This window comes from Electrona antarctica, assembly GCF_951216825.1.
Source record: "Electrona antarctica genome assembly, chromosome: 20".
Taxonomy (NCBI): Eukaryota; Metazoa; Chordata; class Actinopteri; order Myctophiformes; family Myctophidae; genus Electrona; species Electrona antarctica.
In genome coordinates, this window is record NC_136801.1 from 39,634,681 (window position 1) to 39,658,595 (window position 23,915).

The window sequence follows — 23,915 nt, forward strand, 5'->3', positions numbered from 1 at the left end:
CACACACACAGTATATGGAATCTAAAGCCATGTTCGATATACAAAGATCAATACTTTACTTACTTGACACAACATGGATCTGTTAAGAAAAAAAGAAGAAGAAGAAAGTAGTATGTATTCAGTAAGTAGTATGTACATCTTTAATGCTCACAGCCCAACGGCTTAAAGATCACAGATATTTAAGCAGGAGCCTGCCCATTTAGGGTTTTAAAAGCAAGCAGCAATATCTTAAAAATCTATTCTGAAACCCACAGGTATAGTGAAGGGCTGCTAGGACTGGTGTAATGTGCTCACAGTTTCTGTTTTTGTGAGTCAGGAGCCTGGCAGCTGCATGCGTTCTGTATCTATGTCTATGTAATCAGTTGTAGTCCTTGAATATTTTGCTTACTGACACCCAAATAATGTGATGCATTTCATGATTCCTCTGTCAACTCAGTGGCCTTGTGGATAGAGTGTCTGCCCTGAGACTATAGAGGCAGTCCCGGCCCTGAGCAATTTGGTGCCCTAGGCAGGATTTTTCGTGATGCCCCCTTGAAAAATGACCATGGCCCCCTTGTGTTCTAAAGCACTGTGTTTTGTTTTTTTTGCTTGGTGGATGCCCCCCCTCCCCTCATGATGCCCTAGGCCAGGGGTTCTCAACGTTTTTGGCCGGGGACCCCCGGAAATGCTTTGGCAATGTCTCGGGACCCCCGCCCCGCCCCTCCCGACCCCCAATATAAATTGACTGCTACAATAACCTTAAACCATTTTGGGCGGGAGCCCTTTTGGTGTTTTAAGCATTGTTATAATTTAGTTTTTTAAAAATAGCAGATCTACAAGCTCATAGCGCGCTACAAGCTTGTAGGTCTGCTATTTTTGAGAACCCCTGCCCTAGGCAACTGCCTGTTCTGCCTGATGGAAGGGCCGGCCCTGGTCAGGGTTCGATCCCCGGCCAGGTCATAGCAAAGACACGGAGAAATGGGACCCAGAGTGCCTCCCTGCTTGGCACTCAGCATCAAGGGTTGGATTGGGGGTAAGTCCCTGCGACATACTAGCGTCATGTCCAGGGGGTGCACTTGTACATCAAGCTGCCTCACGCTACAGAAACAGGAGATAGGCTCCTGCCCTATGGGCCTCATGGCTCGGCAAGGCTTGCTTACTTATTTCATAATTCCTGCAAGCTGAAAGCATGTGGACATTTCTGCTAACTTGGGCATACATTTACATCAAGGTTGCAAAGAGATGGCACATACTGAATTGTCTAAGTTGTCCATTTCAGATGGTTACTGTAGCACCACTGTTAGGCCTATTGGCCTACAATGCTAGTTTGGCATCAGGCGCTATAAATAAAAAGCTAGCGACAAATCGGCCTGGCGGGGATCTGAGGAGTGCACCTTTCTAGTTGAGAAATAAACTGTTTTGCGTTGGGGTCTAATAATCACCTTGCCAGGGTTTATTTCTCAATAATGACCTGCTCCCCATTGATTATTATCAATAATGACCTGCTCCCCATTGATTATTATCAATAATGACCTGCTCCCCATTGATTATTATCAATAATGACCTGCTCCCCATTGATTATTATCAATAATGACCTGCTCCCCAATGATTATTCCTGTGTATGGGAAGCCTTTACCGCTTCTCTAAATGGCTGCCTGGACATTTAACCCATTTTGGGCGGGAACCCCTTTTGGTGTTAGCATCATGTTATGCTTTAGCTATTGAAAAATAGCAGATCTACAAGCTCATAGCGCGCCACCGAGTGGCGCGCTACGAGCTTGTAGGTCTGCTATTTTTGAAAAATCGAAGAACGACTGACATAGAAACATAGCTTTTTCAGAAAACTGTCAGGATGTGACAATGGGTTAATGACATACCTTTGCACTTCTTCCAGAGACACAGGCCCAGGATCAGCAGAAAGATGGAGATTCCAACTGATATCAGAGCGTAGAAATATGGAGGCAGAGAGGAGGGAGGGAGCGTGGGGGAGGGAGTGTCCGGATGGTTGTTGTCTGCAGCAGAAGAATGAGACACATATTCCTCTTAAACGCACATTAAGAGCTGTGAATCTATTTTAATGTCAGTCATTTAAATTTCAGCCTCAACAGAGGCTTCTAGAGCTGTGAACCATGAATGAATGTCAATAATTTGAATGTATGCTAAAAGTAGAGAGACACACACACACGCACACACACACACACACACACACACACACACACACACACACACACACACACACACACACACACACACACACACACACACACACACACACACACACACACACACACACACACACACACACACACACACACACACACACACACGCACAGGGATAGAATACGTGATACAACAATCTCACCTGTCACATGGATCCAGCTCTGTGGTGACTCTCCAAGGCCAGAGATGTGACACTTGTAGAATCCTTCATCAGACGTGTAAACACTGTGGAATGTGGATGGTGATCTGTCCTGTAGACTCAGTGCCGATGAGGGATCCGTCTTTATAGAAAGCAGCTGGGCGGCCAGAGGACGGTTTAGCGGTCCTCTTGTTCCTGTACCAGCAGCGCAGAGTGACATCACTTCCTTCCATCACAGGAAGTACAGGCATCCCCAGGATCACACGTTCTTCTATCACATCAGAATAGAAGAACGTTAGACTGAGGTTACATCACTCTGAACAACACTATCATGATGAGGTTTTGATATGTTTTCACAATCACATCATCAACAGACAAGTACACTAAACAAAGTTGTTGATTTGCTGAACGTACCAGCCACAGTTATATTCACAGCGTTACTGTTTCCCTTTGAAGATTCACACCAGTAAACTCCAGTGTCAAAAGCTTGCATGGACCTGACAAAACATCCTATGTTGTTCATCCTCCCCCAGCCACCATCACTACACTCTGAGGTGATGTTGTTTCTGGTCCTCCTCTTCAGTCTCCACACAGTAGAGTCAGACAGTCCGTCCTCCTCACAGCTCAGAAAGACAGACTCAGCTTTAAAGAACTGAGATCTGTCAGGACTGAGTCTGAGAGAGGCTGTGGACATGGAACTGACCACTAGAGAGAGAGAGAGAGAGAGAGAGAGAGAGAGAGAGAGAGAGAGAGAGTTGCTTATAATTCCATCTCAAATTTAAGTAATACAAAAGTAAAATAATACAAGTAAAGGCCTATACTCCAGATTAGGTGGCTCACCACAAACGCATCTCTCTGTTTTCCTCTATACAGCTTTAATGTTTGTTTTTAGTTCAATGTTTGTTTTAAAAACGCCATTGACAATGAATGGAACATTTACATAGTGTGCCTCATCACGTCATATTGTCTCTTTATTGTTAATGGCATTTAATGTTTGTGTTGGCACCGTTTGTTTTGCATCACCATTACGTCAACCCAATCAACATGAGTTAGACTTTAAAACATTAGCGCCCCTCACTTCACACGGGTGTGATTTTTACTTTACACATCTGTTTTACACATCTCTCACCTACAACTGGAGTATGAATATAGGCCTTTACTCATCATCCAATGATCAACTGCCATGCAATTAATTAATTAATTCACTTCCACGTTAATTAATGTGGAAAGAAAGCCTATACATACAACATGGTAGAATATTATGTACCTTAACCCTGTAACACCCATCGTTGCAATAATACAACATATTTTAATTCATTATTTTTTTTTAATGTTCTTTTTTCACCCCCCCCCCACAGAGGCTGAAATTCACACAAATTAAAACCCTAACCCTTCCTGAGGCTAACTGAGTCTTTAACACGTTTTAAATCCCTCCTGAAGACCCATTTTCTATAGAATGGCCTTTGTATCTCCTTGATTTATATCTGTGTTTGTAACTTATCTTGCATTTTCTATACTGTTATTTCATATTGATGTATTCTGTTGTTATTGCTGTGTTGATTGTTCAAGCACTTCGTAACCGTGTTTAAAAAAAGTGCTATATAAATAAAGTATTATTATTATTTCTATCATTATAGATTAGAGTAGTGAGGTATCGTGAAAATGGATACACACACACACATAACATTACATTCACAAGTATAATAATCGTACAGTGTGTTTGTTTGTACTCACGGACTAGGAGGTAGAGTGATGTTAACTCCATCCTGCGTCACTGACTGACACACTGTTAAGACAGAGAGAGTCACTGAGTGACATTCTACTGCTGTGGTGGTGAAGAGGAGGCTGCACCGAAGGAAGTGACAAGACGGTGTATCGTATATGTACTGGTATTGTGGTCAGGAGAGGACGCTACATCAGGGCTCTGCAACGTTGCAATTTGTTGTGTGCACATGACAAGTTCCAACTTATTTTTGATTGTCCACAAATATAACCTCTTCCCTTATTTTTATTTTTTTTCTTTCACATTGTTAAAATGATCATTAGACCCTGCAGAGCAATAACCCTCTATCTCCCAGACTCCCTCCCCCAGGCAGAGTTCAGAGTTGCAATGAATGTAGAATTATGTGCGGGGTGTGATTTACATACACATGTGAGGGACTTGATTTGTTTGACTTTTTAAAATAGTTTATTTTTAAACCAAAAAAATCTTCTCACTCACACTCACACACTCGGTGAGCAGGTTTCATGAAGAAGTGTGGGCTTATTTAGGGCATTCTGGGGAATATAATACTGTACCATAAATAGTGTACATACATGTACACTATATACATAGTGTAAATACATTTAATATTGTTTAAAAAAAAAGGTGAATAGGGGGAACTGAACTCTGGTGAACCAGGTTCAAACTCAACTGAGCTCATATTTGAAATGTTGCATAGGTTCTCCTCCTTTCTGGCTACCACATGCGGAAGTGGGGGTTCTGAAACCAACAACAAGGCCTGTTCTAAGAACCGACGTTGGATTCATGAAATGTGTGTAGCCTACAGCCTTTAATGAAGACCACTCGTTCGTATATTGGATGCACGTTCACAACACCCTATTTAACACCATGATAAGCATGGCACCGAGGGCTTGTGTGCCAAAAGTTGACTGCAAAAGAAATGCTGCTATTTGTTTCAGAAAAGCTTTATACCCTGTATAACATGTACAGTTGGGTGCCACCGATATTGTCCCTTATCATTTGACCCATTTAGGCCTGACCTCAACATTTTAAAAAATCCTTCTAAATCCTCCAGTTTTCTGAAATAAATATTTTCACGATTTTTCAAAAATAGCAGACCTACAAGCTCGTAGCGCGCCACTCGGTGGCGCGCTAGTACTTAAGTAAAAGTATCAATATTGCAATGTAAAAATACAAGTACAAGTAAAAGTCCGGTTTTCAAAATACTTGAGTAAAACGTGCAAAAGTACTTAAAGTACCAAAAAAAAGTACTCATTATGCAGAATGTCTCATTTCAAGTTTTCAAATGTATACAAATCTTTAGAAAATAGCCGATCTATAAGCTCAAAATGTGTTCTTGTAGATCGGCTATTTTCAAATGGTCGAAATCTATATAGGGCTGAAGTGGGTAATGTATGTTTTGAAATAATAATAATCAAAATCTACAAAGTAACTAGTAACTAAAGTTTTTAAATAATTGCAGTGGATTAAAATGTACAATATTTGCCTCTGAGATTACAGGGGCGGCGTGAGGAGTACAAGTAAAAGTATTGGAAATTGGAAATACTCAAGTAAAGAAACACACCTCAAAATTGTACTTTTAGGTATACTTAATTGTACTTAATAGGTATACAGTACTTAAAGGACCACTTCACCACTTTTCAACCTATCTTCATATTGGTCCTCACTAATGTTCATGTTAAATACCACTATTTTTTCCTACTCAGTCTATGTGATTTTTTTAGATTTGTATTATCGTGAGAACGATGGCTTCCATTTTCGCATTGCAACTTTTCGGGAGTAGAACGCCTGCAGTGTCTTATCTATTAGCTTGTATTCCCCATCGATGATGTCACTGGTGGTTTCTGAACTGCCCACAGCCCTCCTATGAGACACAGGCCTGACTCACACCTTTACAACAGACTGATGTATGCTTGTTGTATGAGATGTATAGCTGATGCAAGCTCGCAATGCATTTCCAATGGGAGTCACATGGTTTGACACAACATTTGTGTTGTATGAGGGGGTGGGGGGCAGTCGAAACACAGCCGAAAGCCATACAACAAAACATTTTGTGTCAATCCATGTGACTCCCATTGGAAATGCATTGCGAGCTTGCATCAGCTATACATCTCATACAACAAGCATGCATCAATGTTGTATGCTAGATGTAAAGGTGTGAGTCGGACCACAGACTGAGTAGGAAAACAATGGTGCTATTTTATCATGAACATTAGTGGGGACTGAGGACCAATTATATGAAGATAGGTTGAAAAGTGGTGAAGTGGTCCTTAGTGTTACATTATTGTGTCCACCGGGCCCAGACAGTGTTTTGCACCCTGTCTGTCCGTCCGTCGGAAGCGGTACATATTCCATCCTGATTGGCTAAGATTGGCTAACAAAGTTTGCACTTTGCAGCATAGGCTATTGCTCCATTTTGAACAAAATGCCTCAAATCATGAACATGACCAAGACGGATCCGTCTGATATTTCACATGCCATCCTCATTGGCGAATTCTGAACATTGCCGGCCCACAATAACCTACCTGACTCCGAAGAGCACTTTTTGATGTTTTCTTTTTTCTTTCTACAATGCACGTTCATTTGTTATTGTCTTCCATAAAAGAAAGGCGTATGAATAAATCATGAGAGAAAATAATACTGTGACAAGTCGTGCTAGTCAGGCAGGTGGTTTGGGGGGTGAATGGTGAGAGCTCATTTTGGGCGGGAACCCCTTTTGGTGTTTTTAACATTGTTATAATTTAGCTATTGAAAAATAGCAGACCTACAAGCTCATAGCGCGCGCTATGAGCTTGTAGATCTGCTATTTTTGAAAAATCGTGAAAATATTTATTTCAGAAAACTGGAGGATTTAGAATATTTTGTTTAAATTTTGAGGTCAGGTCAAAATGGATTAACACGCAGCCAGCCACGCACCGTTGCTTTTGTTCCGGTTCTGCAGGTGTCGTGCGACAGGCAGCCAGGCTTGTGGGTGTTTGAGAGCATCTCGTCACACAATGGAGCTCGTTTTTAGACTCACCCCCATTTGAAAAGCAGTGGTGGAAAAGTAACCAAGTACATTTTTTCATAAAGGCTTAATACTCTTATCCCATTTAGGCCTGACGTCAAAAAAAAAAAAAAAAGTCTTCTGAAAGAATATATATTGAAATTATAAGTTCATTTTCATGATTTTTCAAAAATATCAGACCTACAAGCTCCTAGCGTGCCACCGAGTGGCGCGCTAGGAGCTTGTAGGTCTGCTATTTCTCAATAGCTAAAGTATTACATAATGCTTAGTTAAAACACCAAAAGGGGTTCCTTTCCTGTTTTGAGCAATTTGCGCAAAAAATCCCAGGAATAGTTTCGATTTAACAGCATTTCATATAATTCAAAATGGTCAGGTCAAACGTCAGAACACGGAAGTCGTTTGGCATGAGGAAACAGAGCATATGTGTATCGAAGTTTTACGGCGATGGTCAACAGCTATGCCTGTTCAAAGTTCGCTTTTTTCAATTGAGTGCTATAGCGCCACCCTTTGGTCGTGGGCCTTGCGTCCTCACCGTTTGGCATGGCACCATATTGCAGAGTCTTGGGAAAACCGACTGCACGGTTAAGCCAGAACTGCTATTTTTGGTGGAAGGAGAAGAAGAAAAACGTTATGACATTAATTTTCAAGAAAATAAAATGTTGAGATGTTTTCTGTGACCCGTTTGAGAGTCACTGGACCAGCAACAATACTTTTCCTTCATATACGTTTAGTAATGAACCCAAAAAGCAACAGATTTTGAAAATTGAACACCGGGCCAAAATGTTCTTGTCATTTTCATATTTATTGCTGTCAATTCCAGGAAAACAGATCAAAGATTTGCATAAAATCCAAATTCCGCTCTAGAAATATAACGACCTTTCCAAGTACGTCGATGTCAAAGAATAACAGTAAACATGAATAGCGACCCGTTATTACAGCATCTTTCAAACCATTTAACCCATTCAGGCCTGACGTCGACATTTACATTTTTTCCCCCTAAATCATGACAATTCTCGGAAAGATTTGAGGCACATTTTAACGATTTAAAAAAAAATAGCAGACCTACAAGTTCATAGCGTGGCACTCGGTGCCGCGCTATGAGCTTGTAGATCTGCTATTTTTCAATAGCTAAATTATAACATAATGTATGTAACCACCAAAAGGGGTACCCGCTCTAAATGGGTTAAAAAGTTCAACAGATTTACACCCAGGTCGGTCGTTTCGGTCTCGCACGGTTCTCTTCGGGGCCGGCGGTCGGTCGGTCCACATGCAGATGTCCCGTACGTGTCCCGTTTGCTTTAGCAGGACACGGAGACACACTGTCCCAAGGTTGGGTTCCCAGTTCAGTTCTGCCCGGTTTCTCAAACAAGATGTGTCCACTCTGCTCGTATTACTACCAGTGTTGGGTAACTAACACTACGTAACTTAATATATTACGTAATATATTACCGAAATGCGGTAACTTGTAATATAATACATTACTTAACAAAAAATAATAATATATTATAAAAATCTTTCTGTATTACTGCATTACTTTCTGTATTACTTTCTGTCTGTCTGTCTCGTTGCCCGTGGCTCTGTCTTGTGACATTATGTGACAACTGCAGAAGTTAAAGATTCTTATTTTTTTTATAATTTGTCATCAAATTATTTATTGGCTTCCATGAATTCAAGGAATACATGTCTAAACTAAGTACTGCACCCAAATCCATTTGAAAACACGACTGACAAAAAAGAGAGGACAAACACCAGACCTGAGAACTATTAGTGGGCAGCGGATTGGCCACATCTTGCCTGCCCAAAATGTAATTCCTAAAAACGCTACTGGCGTAGACCTACCCCATCCTACTCAGCTATGGACAGGAGCTAAATGTATTCCTTGAAGGGTGCAGTACTTAGTTTTGGTTTAGACTTAGTCATTGGTTAGACCAGTCATTCGTCCTACAACTACAACATATCTCAAACCCTCACCCTAAACCTAACCTCCCAAGGGGCAGCACACCTAAACCTAACCTTAACCCATGTCTAACCAATGACTAGTCTAAACTAAGTATGCACCCCACGGAATTTGGCTAGGCGGCCGTTTGGCCTCACCTTATTGTACATACGCCACTGGTCTACGCAATATATAATTTATAATTATACTATTTAATTGTTCAATTTGAGCATTTAAAAAAAAAAGTAATATGTAACAGTAATATTAATATATTACTCTTGCTCAGACAATATGTAATACAATATATTACTTTAAAATTAAGGTAATAAGTAATAAGAAATATATTCCAAATATAAAGTAATATACCCAACACTGATTACTACACTTGTGGAGGGCCAAATGTCTATTTTAAGTAACGTGAGAAATAGACAATTAAGGACACATTTAGTGGTTCTCACAAGAGAAATCGGGGTGTCTAACGTCTATATATTATTGAAACATTAAGTCTGCATTTAAAAGGTTAGGTTTATGGCCCTGGGTTAGAGGTTGAAGTTATGCCTGATGTACACTTAATGCTCTGTCCGGCTTCAGGGTTAAAACATGGGAAGACAATGTATAACCCGACTCCGCCAGATGGTGACAGTAGTACTCTCTCTACTGTCACCCTGGCAGATCGAGTCAGGTTAGACAAGTTCTGAAATGTTGATGTCCACACAACACACAAGTATAGTAATATATATATAGTGTGTGTGTGCGCACACACACACACACACACACACACACACACATACGCATGCCTGGTCTATATTATAATATTCAGAGAATTTGACTCGTCATTTGAATAAAGTGTGCGATTCACTGCGTGTGTGTGTTTTCATCCTTTACGTATTCATACAGGGAGTTGCCTCATAGACGGTAACTATTGGTAATATCCGAATAAGAACTGAAGACCAATAAAAAGGCATTTTTTTTGTTTTTACTGTTAAGACAAGTGTCGCCCCACAAAACAAAATTACACATTTTCCAACGACAACAAATATGCAACTTGTGTCAGCCAACACGGTCATCAGACAATGCATAAATACCGATCCACACATCCAGCTAACATGACACCACCTGCAAGCGTTCCAAACCATCGACCAGGAATAGGGGGAGGAGGGGGAAATTAAACATGTGCATAGAATGTACGTTCTTTTGTTTTTCTCTGACATTTACCAAATGCACAGATAAGAAAGTTCAGCTAGAATGACAGGACAGAGAGAGAGAGAATACAACTCCAGGAAGACTTTGTCACAATAAAGCCTGTAGTGTTGGTGGAAATGGCCAGAGAAGCACTCTTGACCAGTGGTTCGTAAAAGTGGGGTCCAGTGACCGCCGTGGTTCCTCGGGGCGGGGGTCCAAGCGGACTCGTACATGTAAGCCCGAGAGCTCAGAGATACAGGGTTCCTTGAAATCATTTAAAAAAAAAGGGTTTTGAGAACCACTGCTTCTCGACGAACCTGCCAAACCCAGTGAAATCATCATATGACATCATCATACCCGGAAGGTATGTGGGAAGTGGGAACGCCTACTGAGTGGCAAAAAAAAGAAAAAAAAAACATTCTGGCCTTGACAGCCCATACATCCAAACATAACAGTCCTATCCGATTGCATTAAACAACGTTAAACTCACTTTGCCACTCACTCCATGCACACGCATGAAGTGAGTCCTCTATTGGCAAGGGTGCTTTGAGCTACCGTACCAAGTGAGTCCTCTATTGGCAAGGGTGCTTTGAGCTACCGTACCAAGTGAGTCCTCTATTGGCAAGGGTGCTTTGAGCTACCGTACCAAGTGAGTCCTCTATTGGCAAGGGTGCTTTGAGCTAGCCTGGCTAATAAGCCAGACTAATATCACACAACACTGTCGCGGTATATTAGTCTGGGCTGGCTCCACTTGGATTTCATTTCCCGGGGGGCGGGTTCAAACATTTTCTCTTTGACGCAATTGGTCAGAGCTACTGTCAGTCAAAGGTCTCAAGCATTGAACGTCACTGTACCAAAGCCCGCCCATATTGCATACCGTGCCCCGATTGGCCCGACCTGTTCTCGGTTGTAGGAAAGAGGCGTGCTACTGAGCCTCGCCAGACCCTAATCCGCTGGCAGGCAATTTTTTTTTGCCAACGGCTGATTCGGTCTGGTTTATTAACCAGGCTAGGTTTGAGCTACCGTACCAAGTGAGTCCTCTATTAGCAAAGGGTGCTTTGAGCTACCGTACCAAGTGAGTCCTCTATTAGCAAAGGGTGCTTTGAGCTACCGTACCAACGGATTCCGGATAAAAGACGAGGCTTTGCCTCCGTAATTCCAACTCGGAGGTTTCGCAGTGGTGTTTTATCTATTCGACAAACACTGTTGCAGTGTGGTGCGGTGGTGGGGGGGATTTGGTGAGGACTCTACTCACACGATTAGTATGTTTAGCACACGTCGGACAATATCTTCTGACGTACGGTCAGATGATGATGATGGGGAAGGCAGACGACTGCATGGTCTGGTTGACCTGTCGTTTTGTCCGGAACTCTTCCGACTTGAAACCAGAGCCATGCAAAGAGGAGAGTCTCCTCGCGGGATTCACGTATAGGCCACAGAAAGTTCCCCAAAGTCCTTCAGGGGGGAGGGTGAATATATTTCCGATAATCTACAATCAGTTTATTTGAACTTCTTAACCATTAAAAAAAAATACATCCCAAACGTTCTGCTGTGTTGTGACGCGACTTAGTATCCGACGCTAGTATTCGATCTACAAGCTCATAGCGCGCCACTTGGTGGCGCGCTATGAGCTTGTAGATCTGCTATTTTTGAAAAATCGTGAAAATATTTATTTCAGAAAACTGGAGGATTTAGAAGAGTTTTTTTTTATTTCGAGGTCAGGCCTAAATGGGTTAAACACGTTAATGACAGGTATAAGTGCAGATGGGGCGGGGGGGGGGGGTACACATCCAATCGGCGTACATTTTCACTCGGTTGTGGTTTCGCGATTTGCAGTTTGTTGAAAGGTGCACGGCGCACTTTCGCCGACTTGAAGTAGAGGACAACAAACGCGGTGTGTTGGGAGTGTGTTTTCAACATGATTTCTTCCCCTCCGATGACGTCACGCAGGTGAATCTCAAGTTCTCCCTGGACTATACAATGGACTACAAGCCCATGCTTCCTTCAATTCCAGTCAAATGGCCCCGGTTAACTCTTTCTCTGACAACTACGAGACATCTCGTAGATTAAGCACTACATCAAATATGAAACGGGTTTCGTATGAAAATCAACTTTTAACACTGGCCCCATTTGTGACCCTCCCACGCGCACGAAACATGCACACGCATCCCATGAGAGTCCCTTTAACCCATTTTGGGCGGGAACCCCTTTTGGTGTTAGCATTATATTATGCTTTAGCTATTGAAAAATAGCAGATCTACAAGCTCATAGCGCGCCACCGAGTGGCTAACATAAGCCGTTTCTTACGATGGAGGTCTGCGAGCGGACCGGGAATTTACCTCGGTGATGATGTCAGAGGGGAAGAAATGGTGTTTAAAAACGTGAACAAAAACATGAACAAATATGTTTATTACTGTACGTACAGTATGTCCTCGCAGTGCCATGCGCAGAGATTTAGAGCACCGAAGTCCAACGTCAATATATCGCGCCAAAGTCCACGGGTTCATGTATTTATCTGTTTGCATTATAATCCCCTTAGATCGCCTCGTATAAGAACTGAGTTTGAAAAATAAAACAAATCATCCCGGGCCGTTTCACTCATATGGATATGAAGAATGAACCGACTGAGAGAAAACGCTAATGTTACTGCTGACGAATTAGTTACATTTTCGCTAGAAACAGACTGTATCAAAATAATATGAGCTTGACTGACAATATCGCGGAGACGGTTTGTTGGTTTTTTTGGACCGCAATTCTTACACGAGACGATTTTAATCCATTCTGGGCGGGAACCCCTTTTGGTGTTAGCATTATGTTATGCTTTAGCTATTGAAAAATAGCAGATCTACAAGCTCATAGCGCGCCACAGAGTGGCGCGCTACGAGCTTGTAGGTCTGCTATTTTTGAAAAATCGAAGAACGACTGACATAGAAACATAGCTTTTTCAGAAAACTGTCAGGATGTAAAGAAGACATTTTTAGAATCTGATCTCAGGTCAAAATGGGGTTAAGATGACCCGATGTTATTCTCCATAGAGAAAAACTTCCACGAACCTGTCGGAAGCGAGTGACTTCAGGACTACGGCGCTCTTATAGCTGACCTGCGAGCTTGTAGGTCGGCTATTCTCGGGCCGTTCTCGACGGAGCGAAAAAGAAAAAAGTGGCTTTACACTTGACACCTATGGGTGACGCCACGACGTGCCTACAATATCTGATCGGCGTGTTCCCCAAAAACGTTGGATTCTTGATGCGTTGTTGTTGTGAGCATGTTGTTACATCGACGGACCATAAATTAAGAGTTAGAGTTCCTGGTTCGCTATAGTGCATATCACCAAAAAAATTAAATAATAATAATAATAATACAATTTAAAAACAAAGCAAATCAAATACATTAAAATAACAGAGCAGCATTTATCTTCTGACAAACAGACATTTTCAAGAATGTCTTACTCAACTATGCGGCGCTTAATTCACATTATATATCGAGTGGCAGAAAATGCCACAATTTGGAAATAAAAACACTTTTTTTTTTTGATACAGTCAAATTTCTAAATTGGAAAAAAAAAGATGAAAAAAAAGGTTGTACATTCAAAAACACTGCAAAAAAAGAAAAAAAAAAACCTAAATCCCAGCATGTTGCTTGCATTAATCTATTGTCTTTTTAGATTGTTTTGTTTGTTTTCATTTTAATCTTTCAAAACTCATTTGGTTGAACGGGTGGGGAGGGGGGGGGGGGGATTTTTATGCCAAAAGCAGTAATGCCAACGAGGAAGGAGGCTTGAACTCGACTTGTAGAACACGCACACAGAGGAAAAACAACGACGGTATATTAAGTCAGTTTATTTTTAGAACGGTAGTCTTCCCCTGCGCCGACTCTCTCCTCTCCAGTTGAGTCTTGTTAGTTCTTATAGATAATGTTAAGCCCACTGCCAGTCTGATGCCAGCCTTCAGTGCAACAAATACCACTGAGAAAGGGAGGGGCGCAGGAGTCAGCAGTGTGTGTGTGTGTGTGTGTGTGTGTGTGTGTGTGTGTGTAAATGTCTGCAGGGGGGGAAACAACAAGACTTGCTTGGCTCTCGTTCACGACGATGTCGTCTCAGGCACGACTCAAAGGAGGCTAATCCATACCTCGCCGCACAACACGTCGCCTTTTGCCAAAAAACCCCAAACAAAACATACGTTTTGACTTCCTTTGACATAAAGATAAGCCTGAAGACGGTCGTATATAGGGCCGAAACGCTGCTGTTCCCTTGATAAGCTATTTCACTGCACTTGAAGACAGTGTGCGGGGAGTTCTTATATTCCTTTAGTTTCGGTTGAAAATACGCCACTTATATTTTCCGCCAAGCGCTGCTGCTGCTGCTGCGGTGGTGGTGGTGGTCAAAGTCTTAAATGAAGCCTGAAAACCCCCCGAAGCCTGAAAACCCCCCGGGCTGTGTCCAGTAAGTGAGTTGGTTGCCTTTGGCCAGCGCTGATCAGCCTCCAGACCAGGCTGTAGTCTTATAGCTTCTAGAGAAAAAAACTACGATCCTTCCCCAAAAAAACCAAAGACACACCAAGCAGGAAAGTAGATCGATCTTTAATCTTCTTCTTGTTGTTCTCTCAGTCGGCGTTGTCGAGGCCCTCTGACGTGTGGGAGCGAGCGTACTTCAGCCGGAAGCCACCTGGAAGAAACAAAAACGTACCTCAGAATTAAAAAAAAAAAACTTCTAAATCCTCCAGTTTTCTGAAATAAATATTGTCACGATTTTTCAAAAATAGCAGACCTACAAGCTCGTAGCGCGCCACTCGGTGGCGCGCTATGAGCTTGTAGATCTGCTATTTTTCAATAGCTAAATTATAATATAATGTTTAAAACACCAAAAGGGGTTCCCGCCCAAAATGGGTTAATAAATGGTAAATGTTGCATTTATATAGCGCCTTTATCCAAGGCGCTTTACATAGATACATTCACCATACATAGATTGTGCATTACATTCACCCATTCATTCACACACACATTCATACACCGATGGCGGCGGGAAACCATGCAAGGCACCAACCAGCACATCAGGAGCAATTCAGTGTCTTGCTCAAGGACACTTCGACACTAACTCTGGGGGAGCCCGGGTTTGAACTGGGAACCTTGGGGTTACCATCCGGTCACTCTACCGCTGAACCACCGCCACCGTGATCATGCTTAGGTATGTTTGTGTATACAGCTGTACTCTTTATGCCCATTTGTCCTCATATGCCATGTCCTTTGATTTGTACTGCAATTGCTGTACCTTATTGATTTCCATGGTTATCATTTGTAGGCTTTAAGTTGTTTCTTTGCTAATTTTTGATATTTGTTGGTTCGCAGTCAATTACTTATTGTTTCAGCCCACCCTCGACTCTATTTTTAACATTCATTGTTTCTACAACTGGCCTAATATTTAAATTATCTTTCTACTAAGACTGGCTCTACAACTCGAACGTAGGCGCTGTCTAGCAGCCTGGGCAGCACGGAAGGTTAGTGTTGAGCTTCGGCTGCATGGTACTAATATAACCCTTACTACACGCCAGCTGACGGGTTCGGCGACCTCCCGGGTTAAATCTTAACCTGTCATCTGACGGGTTGCGAGGTGTTTTGGCGTCCATCGAGTTAAATAACTCATCAAGCCTTGCAAACCCACTAGAACATGGGTTTTCAACCAGTGGTCCGGGGACCACCAGTGGTCCTTGAGGAGGTTCCAGGTGGTCCCCAGCTAAATGATGAAGAGTCGGTAACTAAATGGACCCTTATGGACCCCTTACCTTGCTGCGTGGAGTCTATGGGGGGCTGGTTACAGTCCTGTGCGTAGTGACCGGCCCCGCCGCAGTTGTAGCAGGACAGCACGCCGTTCTTCTTGTTGATGCCGGTGGCCCCGAGCGACGTGGCTGTGGCGCCCCCTCCTGGGGGCAGCAGCGCCTGTAGGGCTCCCGCCGGCGGCCCCCCGCCGCCGCCGCCGCCGCCACCCCCTCCCCCGGCGGCGGTAGGGTACATGTGCTGGTAGAAGCGCTGGCAGAAGGCGGCGGCCGGCGCCATCTGCTGCTGGAGGCCGTAGCTGGCCGCCACCACGGCAGCCGCCTGCGTCGTGGGACAATTTAGGCATTTAGCAGACGCTCTTAATCCATTTTAACCTGAGATCAGATTCTAAAAAATATCTTCTACATCCTGACAGTTTTCTGAAAAAGCTATGTTTCTATGTCAGTCGTTCTTTCATTTTTCAAAAATAGCAGATCTACAAGCTCGTAGCGCGCCACTCGGTGGCGCGCTACGATCTTGTAGATCTGCTATTTTTCAATAGCTAAAGCATAACATGATGCTAACACCAAAAGGGGTTCCCGCCCAAAATGGGTTAATCCAGAGTGATTTACAGTAAGAACAAAGCATGGTAATCAGGGACCTGCACACATATATATCAAAGGGGGCTTCAGCCCCTGCCCCTTTTACCCGTCTGTATTCAGGAGAATAGTTTTTTCCGAAGTCTCCTGAACTAATCCACAAACTTAACTTAAAAAACAAACTTAAAAGGAAAAAACGTAACTTAAAAAACTGAAATAAAAAAAAAAATCTTAAAAAAAAGTACGTAATTTAATCTAATTGTTGTTATTGCAATGTACGAGCTGCGTTCGCTTCCCGCGTTCACGCGTCTTACTTGTGTAGCCTACTGCATGTTATACATGTCCAGGACCTTTGATAAAGTCCAAACCTTTTCTAGGACTGGAATTTTTTAATTTTTTGTTCTCATTTTCTAAATATTTCCAGGAATGTCATGACTGTGGGAAGCCTGATAGAAGGGTTTAACCCATTTAGGCCTGACGTCGAAATTAAAAAAAAAAATCTTCTAAATCCTTACAGTTTTCTTAAATCCCTATGTTTCTGTATCAGTGGTGCTCAACATTTCATGTCAAGGACCCCAAACATGATATGTAATTGGGCCGCCGACCCTCATCTGAAAATATGTTGTTCCAGGGACCAGCAGAAGCAAAGGTTTGAGTTAAAACGTTCGCTGTGAAAGAATACCGAAACAAGAGCAAACAATTGTACGACGAGGACATTATTTATTATTTTTTAAATCTCTCTTCTCGTCCCTCCCGCCGTACCTGCGTCCCCAGCATGTGGGAGGTCACGTCGGTCGTGGGGTGCGAGGGGTGTCCGCCGTGCGCGTGCTGCAGGGGCCCGTAGGGGGGCGGCGGCGCCGGCCCCGGGGGGTTGGGGTGGTTGAAGAAGGCCCCGTTGTTGGCCTGGTGCTGTGGCTGGGCGAGGTAGGTGGACACCTGGGGGGGAGAGAGAGAGAGAGAGAGAGAGAGAGAGAGAGAGAGAGAGAGATAGAGAGAGAGATATATAGAGAGATATATAGAGAGAGAGAGAGAGAGAGAGAGAGAGAGAGATAGAGAGAGCACATTTTGATTACGTTGTATAGTCTTTTTTGGAATAATTTTTGGAATAAATTATTAGTTACAAGGGGGAAGCCATACAGTGTCATGGGCTCAATCGTCGGGTTGTCACATCCCCCTTCGCATTCAGTAGACCCTGTGATCTTTTGTAGCCATATAAAATTTCCTGGGGTCTAGTAAGACTATAGCAAATAATAAAGAAATTGCTGTAAAACGTTTTTTTTTTTAAATAAAAAAATACTTATTTACTATTTAGCCACTTGCTCGATTCCCCCCGCCCTGTCAAAGAATCACAAAAAAAATTGGCTAAAACGAAAGAAAGCAGCAAACGAAACAAAATTAACAATGATATTTTACTTTCTCTAATAACGACCTGAAAAAAAACAAAAAAAACACCAACGTTTCGGCCTCTGCGGCCTTCATCAGGCTTGGCCATAAAGTCAAATAAAGATTTGACTTAGATATTCAAATAAACGATGATCGCATAGCATCGGGGACAGATCACTGTGTAACACAGTGCAGAAAGCTAGCGGATGTTGTGATCCGTTTTAACCGGAAATGACATCGCCAGATTCCCTCTATTCGGTCAAAATCGGCATAATGGTGAAGTTACCACCACCATCAGGACTCAGTGTCTAATACTATAGTCTTGCCGCGTGAAAATGAGATGGAGTGTGTATATCACTGATTTTTCTATTGCCATTAAAATTATGAATTAAAAATATGAATAGTGCTGTGCAGGTAGAAGGCACAATCCACTGTTAATTAGGCTGGCCATAAGGGGGTTCAAGATTTTTACTGCATTTGAAGACAGTGTGCGGTAGGGCATTCACTTCTAGTCATTTTTACTAGTTGACTAGTTGCCTAGTTTACTAGTCGACTAGTCGACTAGTTGTTTAACCACCTTTTATGTTAAAAAAAATTGGGAAATAAATATTTGTACATTTAAAAACTGTGTACATTGGTGACTATAACTATAATCTACCTGATATTGAGGCCTACAAAATCGGGGAAAAAAAAGAAAAAAAAAAGAAAATGAACTTTTTTTTTTCTTATCAACTAGTCGACTAGTACCAGCAAGGTCGACTAGTGGATTTACTAGTCGACTAGTAAACTAGTCGACTAGTTGCTTAATGCCCTAGTGTGCGGGGGTTTGTTCTTTTCGCACCTGTCGATTGTAGGTGTGCCAAAAGCCTTGCTAAAACATGAACCTGATTGGTCGATGGATTGGTCCACTGACCTGGAAGAGGGCCGGCGGCATGCCGAACATCTGCCGCGCGGCCGCCGCCGCGGCCAGCTGAGGTCCGGGGAAGAAGAAAGGGGCGTGGCTGACAGCCGCCGCCGCCGCTGTGCTGCTAGCGACGCTGTTGGCCATGTTGGCGGCCATGTTGTTGCCGCCAACGCGCCCGCCGCAGTTGTTGTGGCAGCCGCAGGCGCCGCAGCCCATTGGCTGCTGCTGGGGCGGTGCTTGTTGTTGTTGTTGTTGTTGTTGTTGAGTGATGGGGTTGCTGCTGCCGGTCGGGGGCGGGGCGACGTGGCCGCTTACACAGGAAGTGCTGCTGTTGGTTGATGACATGGTTATTATAGTTAACAAAAAAATATATATTTTTTATTTAACCCATTTAGGCCTAACATCGACGTCTTCTGAAAGATTATATATTCAAAGATTTGTGCCGCATTTTCACGATTTTTCAAAAATAGCAGACCTACAAGCTCGTAGCGCGCCACTCGGTGGCGCGCTACGAGCTATCGATAACTATCTGAAACTGTGTTGTGTGTTTACAAAACGAACTAAAACGCAATGAAATGATAGACACAAAAATGCCCTTAGTTTTCGTTTTTTGTCAAGCTGTAACTGAATATAATTTTTTCTTAAAACTAAGCATTGTCACATAAACAAAAACTAAATAGAAAAACCCGCTCAAAAAACTAACTAAAACGAATTGAATTAGAAACAAATTAGGTCAAAACTAACCAAAACTAACCGAATTAGATACATCTAAAACTAACTGAAACTAGAAGAATAAGTAAGTAAAAACTAACTAAAATCTAAACTATAATGAAACATCCCAGACCATTCTGACCTTGTGTTGATGTAGGCGGTGGTGCAGTCGCCAACGCGCGCCGTGCTGTGGGCGAGCAGCGGCGGGCTGGAGCTGGGCGCCGGGCCTGGCGTGTGGGTGGGCACCGCGGGAGGGGGGGCCGCCGCCTGGACCTGCTGCTGCCCCGGGCCTGCGGACAGGGCTGTCAGTCACCATGACACATTTAAGAGTTGACGATTAATGGCCTCTAATGCACACAGGACAACTCATCCTACTTCCGGGCCACTTCCCTACTTCCGGGCCACAGGTGTTACCGATGATACTAATTAAGGCTCTGTTCCATTTTAGTTTGCAGTGGTTCTCAAACTTTTTAAGTGGTGCAACCACTTCCTTAAGTGACTATGTGTGTCTCTGGGTGGGTGGCTGGCTGGCTGGCTGGGTGAGTGGGTGGGTGCGTCTGAGCACGAAAACAGCCTGGTTGTTTTTCACCACCTGTGCGCAACCTAACACACACACAAACACACGCACATATTAACTGTATACATGGTGATTTCGGGTGTGCCAGTACAGTACAGTGCCAGTACAGTACAACATGTGTTGTAAGCTTGTAGATCTGCTATTTCTGCTATTTAAAAAAAATTTAAATAAAAAATAAATAAATGAAAATGACATTTTTCAACATGGAAACAATTGACGATTATGCGAAAACTATTGCGATCATCTCAAATAATTGCAATTAGACGATGACGTAGTAATAATGACAGGCCTACCTCCGGACGGCACGGGGCCTCCTATGGCGGGGAGCATGGCGTACGGGGAGGGCAGGGCCAGGCCCGGGTGCTGCTTAATGGCATGCGAGGGGGGAGGCTCCACCTGCAGTGGCATCTGGGGGGGTGGTGGTGGCAGAGGGCCTGCCACGCCCACAGGGTCCGGGGTGGGGTAGACGGGCTGCTGCAGGACACCCAAGGCCCCCATGAGGGGCGTCTGGAGAGGCGCCTGCGAGGCCGGAGGAGGGACCGGAGTGCTCGGGACGCTCGGAGACGACGACGACACCGTCTTGAACCTCTGCACCAGTGGCTGGACCACGGAGCTCCCCGGAGCGTGCAGGGGAGGAGGGGGAGCGCCGAAAGTGCGTAGTGGTGGTGCGGCGGTGGCGGCCGGGGGGGGTGGCGGCGCGTCCCTCTTCTCCGGGTCTCCACCGGGAGGAGCGCCCGAGCCGCTGGGAACTGTAGGAGCAACGCTATTACAGTTAACGGAAACTAAACTAAAATTTTAAACTATAACTGAAACTGTATCGTGTATTTAACTAAAACGAACTGAAATGATAGACAAAATGCTCTAATATCTATTTATTTATTTATAAGCTTAACCCATTTAGGCCCGACCTCGAAATTAAACAAAAATCTTCTAAATCCTCCAGTTTTCTGAAATAAATATTCTCACGATTTTTCTAAAATAGCAGACCTACAAGCTCTATGAGCTTGTAGATCTGCTATTTTTCAATAGCTAAATTATAACAATGTTTAAAACACCAAAAGGGGTTCCTGCCCAAAATGGGTTAATCTGTAACTGAATATATATTTTTTTAAATGCCACATTATCTTGAGTTTTTTAACACACAATACTTACTCTGGCCTTTTTCAATTCTGTGTGTGTGTGTGTGTGTGTGTGTGCGCGTGTGCGTGTGTGAGTGAGTGAGTGAGAGAAAGCCAGAGGACGAGTGTGGGTGGGTGTGTCTGGGTGTGTGTGCTTGATCCGCCAGGAAAATAATTACACACTGAATTCGGTGTGCTTTCATGTTCATTTGAAGCACGGGTAGACGGCCTCTTTCAACCAATCAGGATTGGTGGGTCGGAACTAAATGCTGTACAATCTCCCTTTGAAAACACGGACTGTCCGACGCCGACTTTTTACGACTTAATGACTTCATGACTGAAATAGCAATAGAAAGTTTTTTCTGAAAACTAGTTAGGATGTAGAATGTTCAGAGTCGGCCTCAGGTCTCAACACTTTGTCATTTCATTTTCGGAAGGCTGTCCCTTCCGAATAGTATAAAAAAAAGGCTGTCCAGTACTTTGCTGTATCAGTTCAAACCACCACCAGAGGTTTGACGCTCAACACTGAATCCATTCCCACCACCATCAGAGAGGACCTGCTGCTGAACACAGAGGAGCTCAACATGTTGCTGTTTTTCACCCTCCTTGCTATAGTGTTTTGCAAACCGTTATTAAAGTATTCAATCAATCAAAGCATCCGTCATGACATTGATTCAAATTAACGTTGATGATTGACATGGCACACTACCCATCTGTAAAATAAAGGTTTCAGAACCTGAATGGGTTATAGGGCCAAATTCGGGGCGGGAACCCCTTTTGGTGTTAGCATTATGTTATGCTTTAGCTTTTGAAAAATAGCAGATCTACAAGCTCATAGCGCGCCACTCGGTGGTGCGCTATGAGCTTGTAGATCTGCTATTTTTGAAAAATGACTGACGACTGACATAGAAACATAGCTTTTTCAGAAAACTGTCAGGATGTAGAAGACATTTTTAGAATCTGATCTCAGGTCAAAATGGGTTAAAATAAGTGTTCCCCCCCATATAAGTATGATGATTGCGTGTTATGTTTGCGCCCCAACCTTGCGGCAATTGTTTGCGTGCGCCGTCTCCGTTGTGTTCTCCCCCCATATTAGTCTGATTATTGTTTCAGTAACGTGTACGTTTGTGTCACAACCTCGCGGCCCTTTCAGCCGCTTTTATATATCGATAGTCTTTCCTTCCCCGTCACCCCGTGAGTGTTGAGCATGCTCGTCTCTGCTGCGTTGGCGTTGCTCTGCACTGTCTGTCTGCAGCTAGCCTGGAACTCACCTATGCTTTTTGAGTGGTGTAAACCACTCCTACAACTGACTTTGTTAGTTTACGTGTCTGTCTGTTCGTACTTCTGTCTGTTCGTACCAAGAAATTAGCATGGTTGCTATGGTCACCCAGTTCACACAGGTGTGATTTCATGTGTGCGTGTGTGTCAATTTAACAAAGGTGCAGACGATCAGAAATCAGCAGAGAGTGAGTGATGTTTGCGCTACTCTATGCCGAATTGAAGTGGACTCGGACCCAGACTTTTTTTTTCTCCCTGGAAATATAAACGTCTGGGTTTCCGAGACTAGTCTGAAGCCTGCGTCGTGGCTGGCAGAAACCTTTCCCATTGGAGCCAATCAGATCAGTCTAACTAGGTGGCGAAAGGTGGCACATTTCATGGGCGACGTTAGCTCAGGTTTCACCTGACAAAAAGAAAAAGAAACAAAACACTTCTAACCTTGTATAGGAGGAGGAGGCAGGGGTATCTGCATCATCAGCGTGTCGTAGGAGGAGGACTTCCCATCGCTCGGGCTGGGAAGAGAGAGAGCCTCCGGTGTGGTGCCGTTGGGGAACACGTAGGACAAGGAATGCACGAAGGACAGAGGAGGGAAGTTGCTGTGGTGGTGGTGGTGGTGGGCGGTGTCCGGGGGGCAGAGGCTCTGCTGCGCCTGGGGCTGGGCGCCGGGCTGGGGGGCGTTGTTGGGGGAGGACAGGGGGAGTGCGGAGGAGGAGGAGGAGGTCGCCTCCCCCGCTACGTTCTTGGCGAAGAAGGCGTCGGTGGGGCCTTTGCTGGAATCGTCAGAGTGGCTGTCGGTATCTGATGGGAGATAACGACCTCGTTAGTGAGAAAGACAGGTGTTGAATTAACCCATTTTGACCTGAGATCAGATTCTAAAAATGTCTTCTACATCCTGACAGTTTTCTGAAAAAGCTATGTTTCTATGTCAGTCGTTCTTCGATTTTTCAAAAATAGCAGACCTACAAGCTCGTAGCGCGCCACTCGGTGGCGCGCTACGAGCTTGTAGATCTGTTATTTTTCAATAGCTAAAGCATAACATAATGCTATAACACCAAAAGGGGTTCCCGCCCAAAATGGGTTAATGCTATTTATACACACCTGCTATTATGTTGATGTTCCGACACCCATTTAGACCTGAGAACGATTCTACAAAATGTCTTTTAAATCCTGACCATTTTCCGAAAAACCTATGTTTCTGTGTCAGCGGTTCTCAAACTATTTCATGTCAAGGACCCCCAGAAATTATATGTAATCGGCCGCCGACCCCCCATCTGAAAATATGTAGTTCCAGGGACCCCCCCCAGAAGCAAAAATTGAGTTTTTTCAATAGCTAAAGTATACAATAATGCTAAAAACAACACCAAAAGGGGTTCCCGTCCTGAATGGGCTA

The 23,915-nt window shown here is 43.7% G+C and overlaps 1 protein-coding gene across 1 annotated transcript in view; it reads right to left on the reverse strand.

The window, feature by feature from the left end:
• The window catches only part of LOC306913320 (uncharacterized protein), a gene marked incomplete at its 3' end in the record, with an annotated part of 60,507 nt that overhangs the window by 35,597 nt on the left and 995 nt on the right, over positions 1-23,915 (reverse strand). Inside the window, exon 5 of the mRNA XM_079489908.1 lies at positions 22,964-23,323. Within this exon, the coding sequence (XP_079346034.1) occupies positions 22,964-23,323 (360 nt within the window). The remainder of the gene's footprint in view (positions 1-22,963; positions 23,324-23,915) is intronic.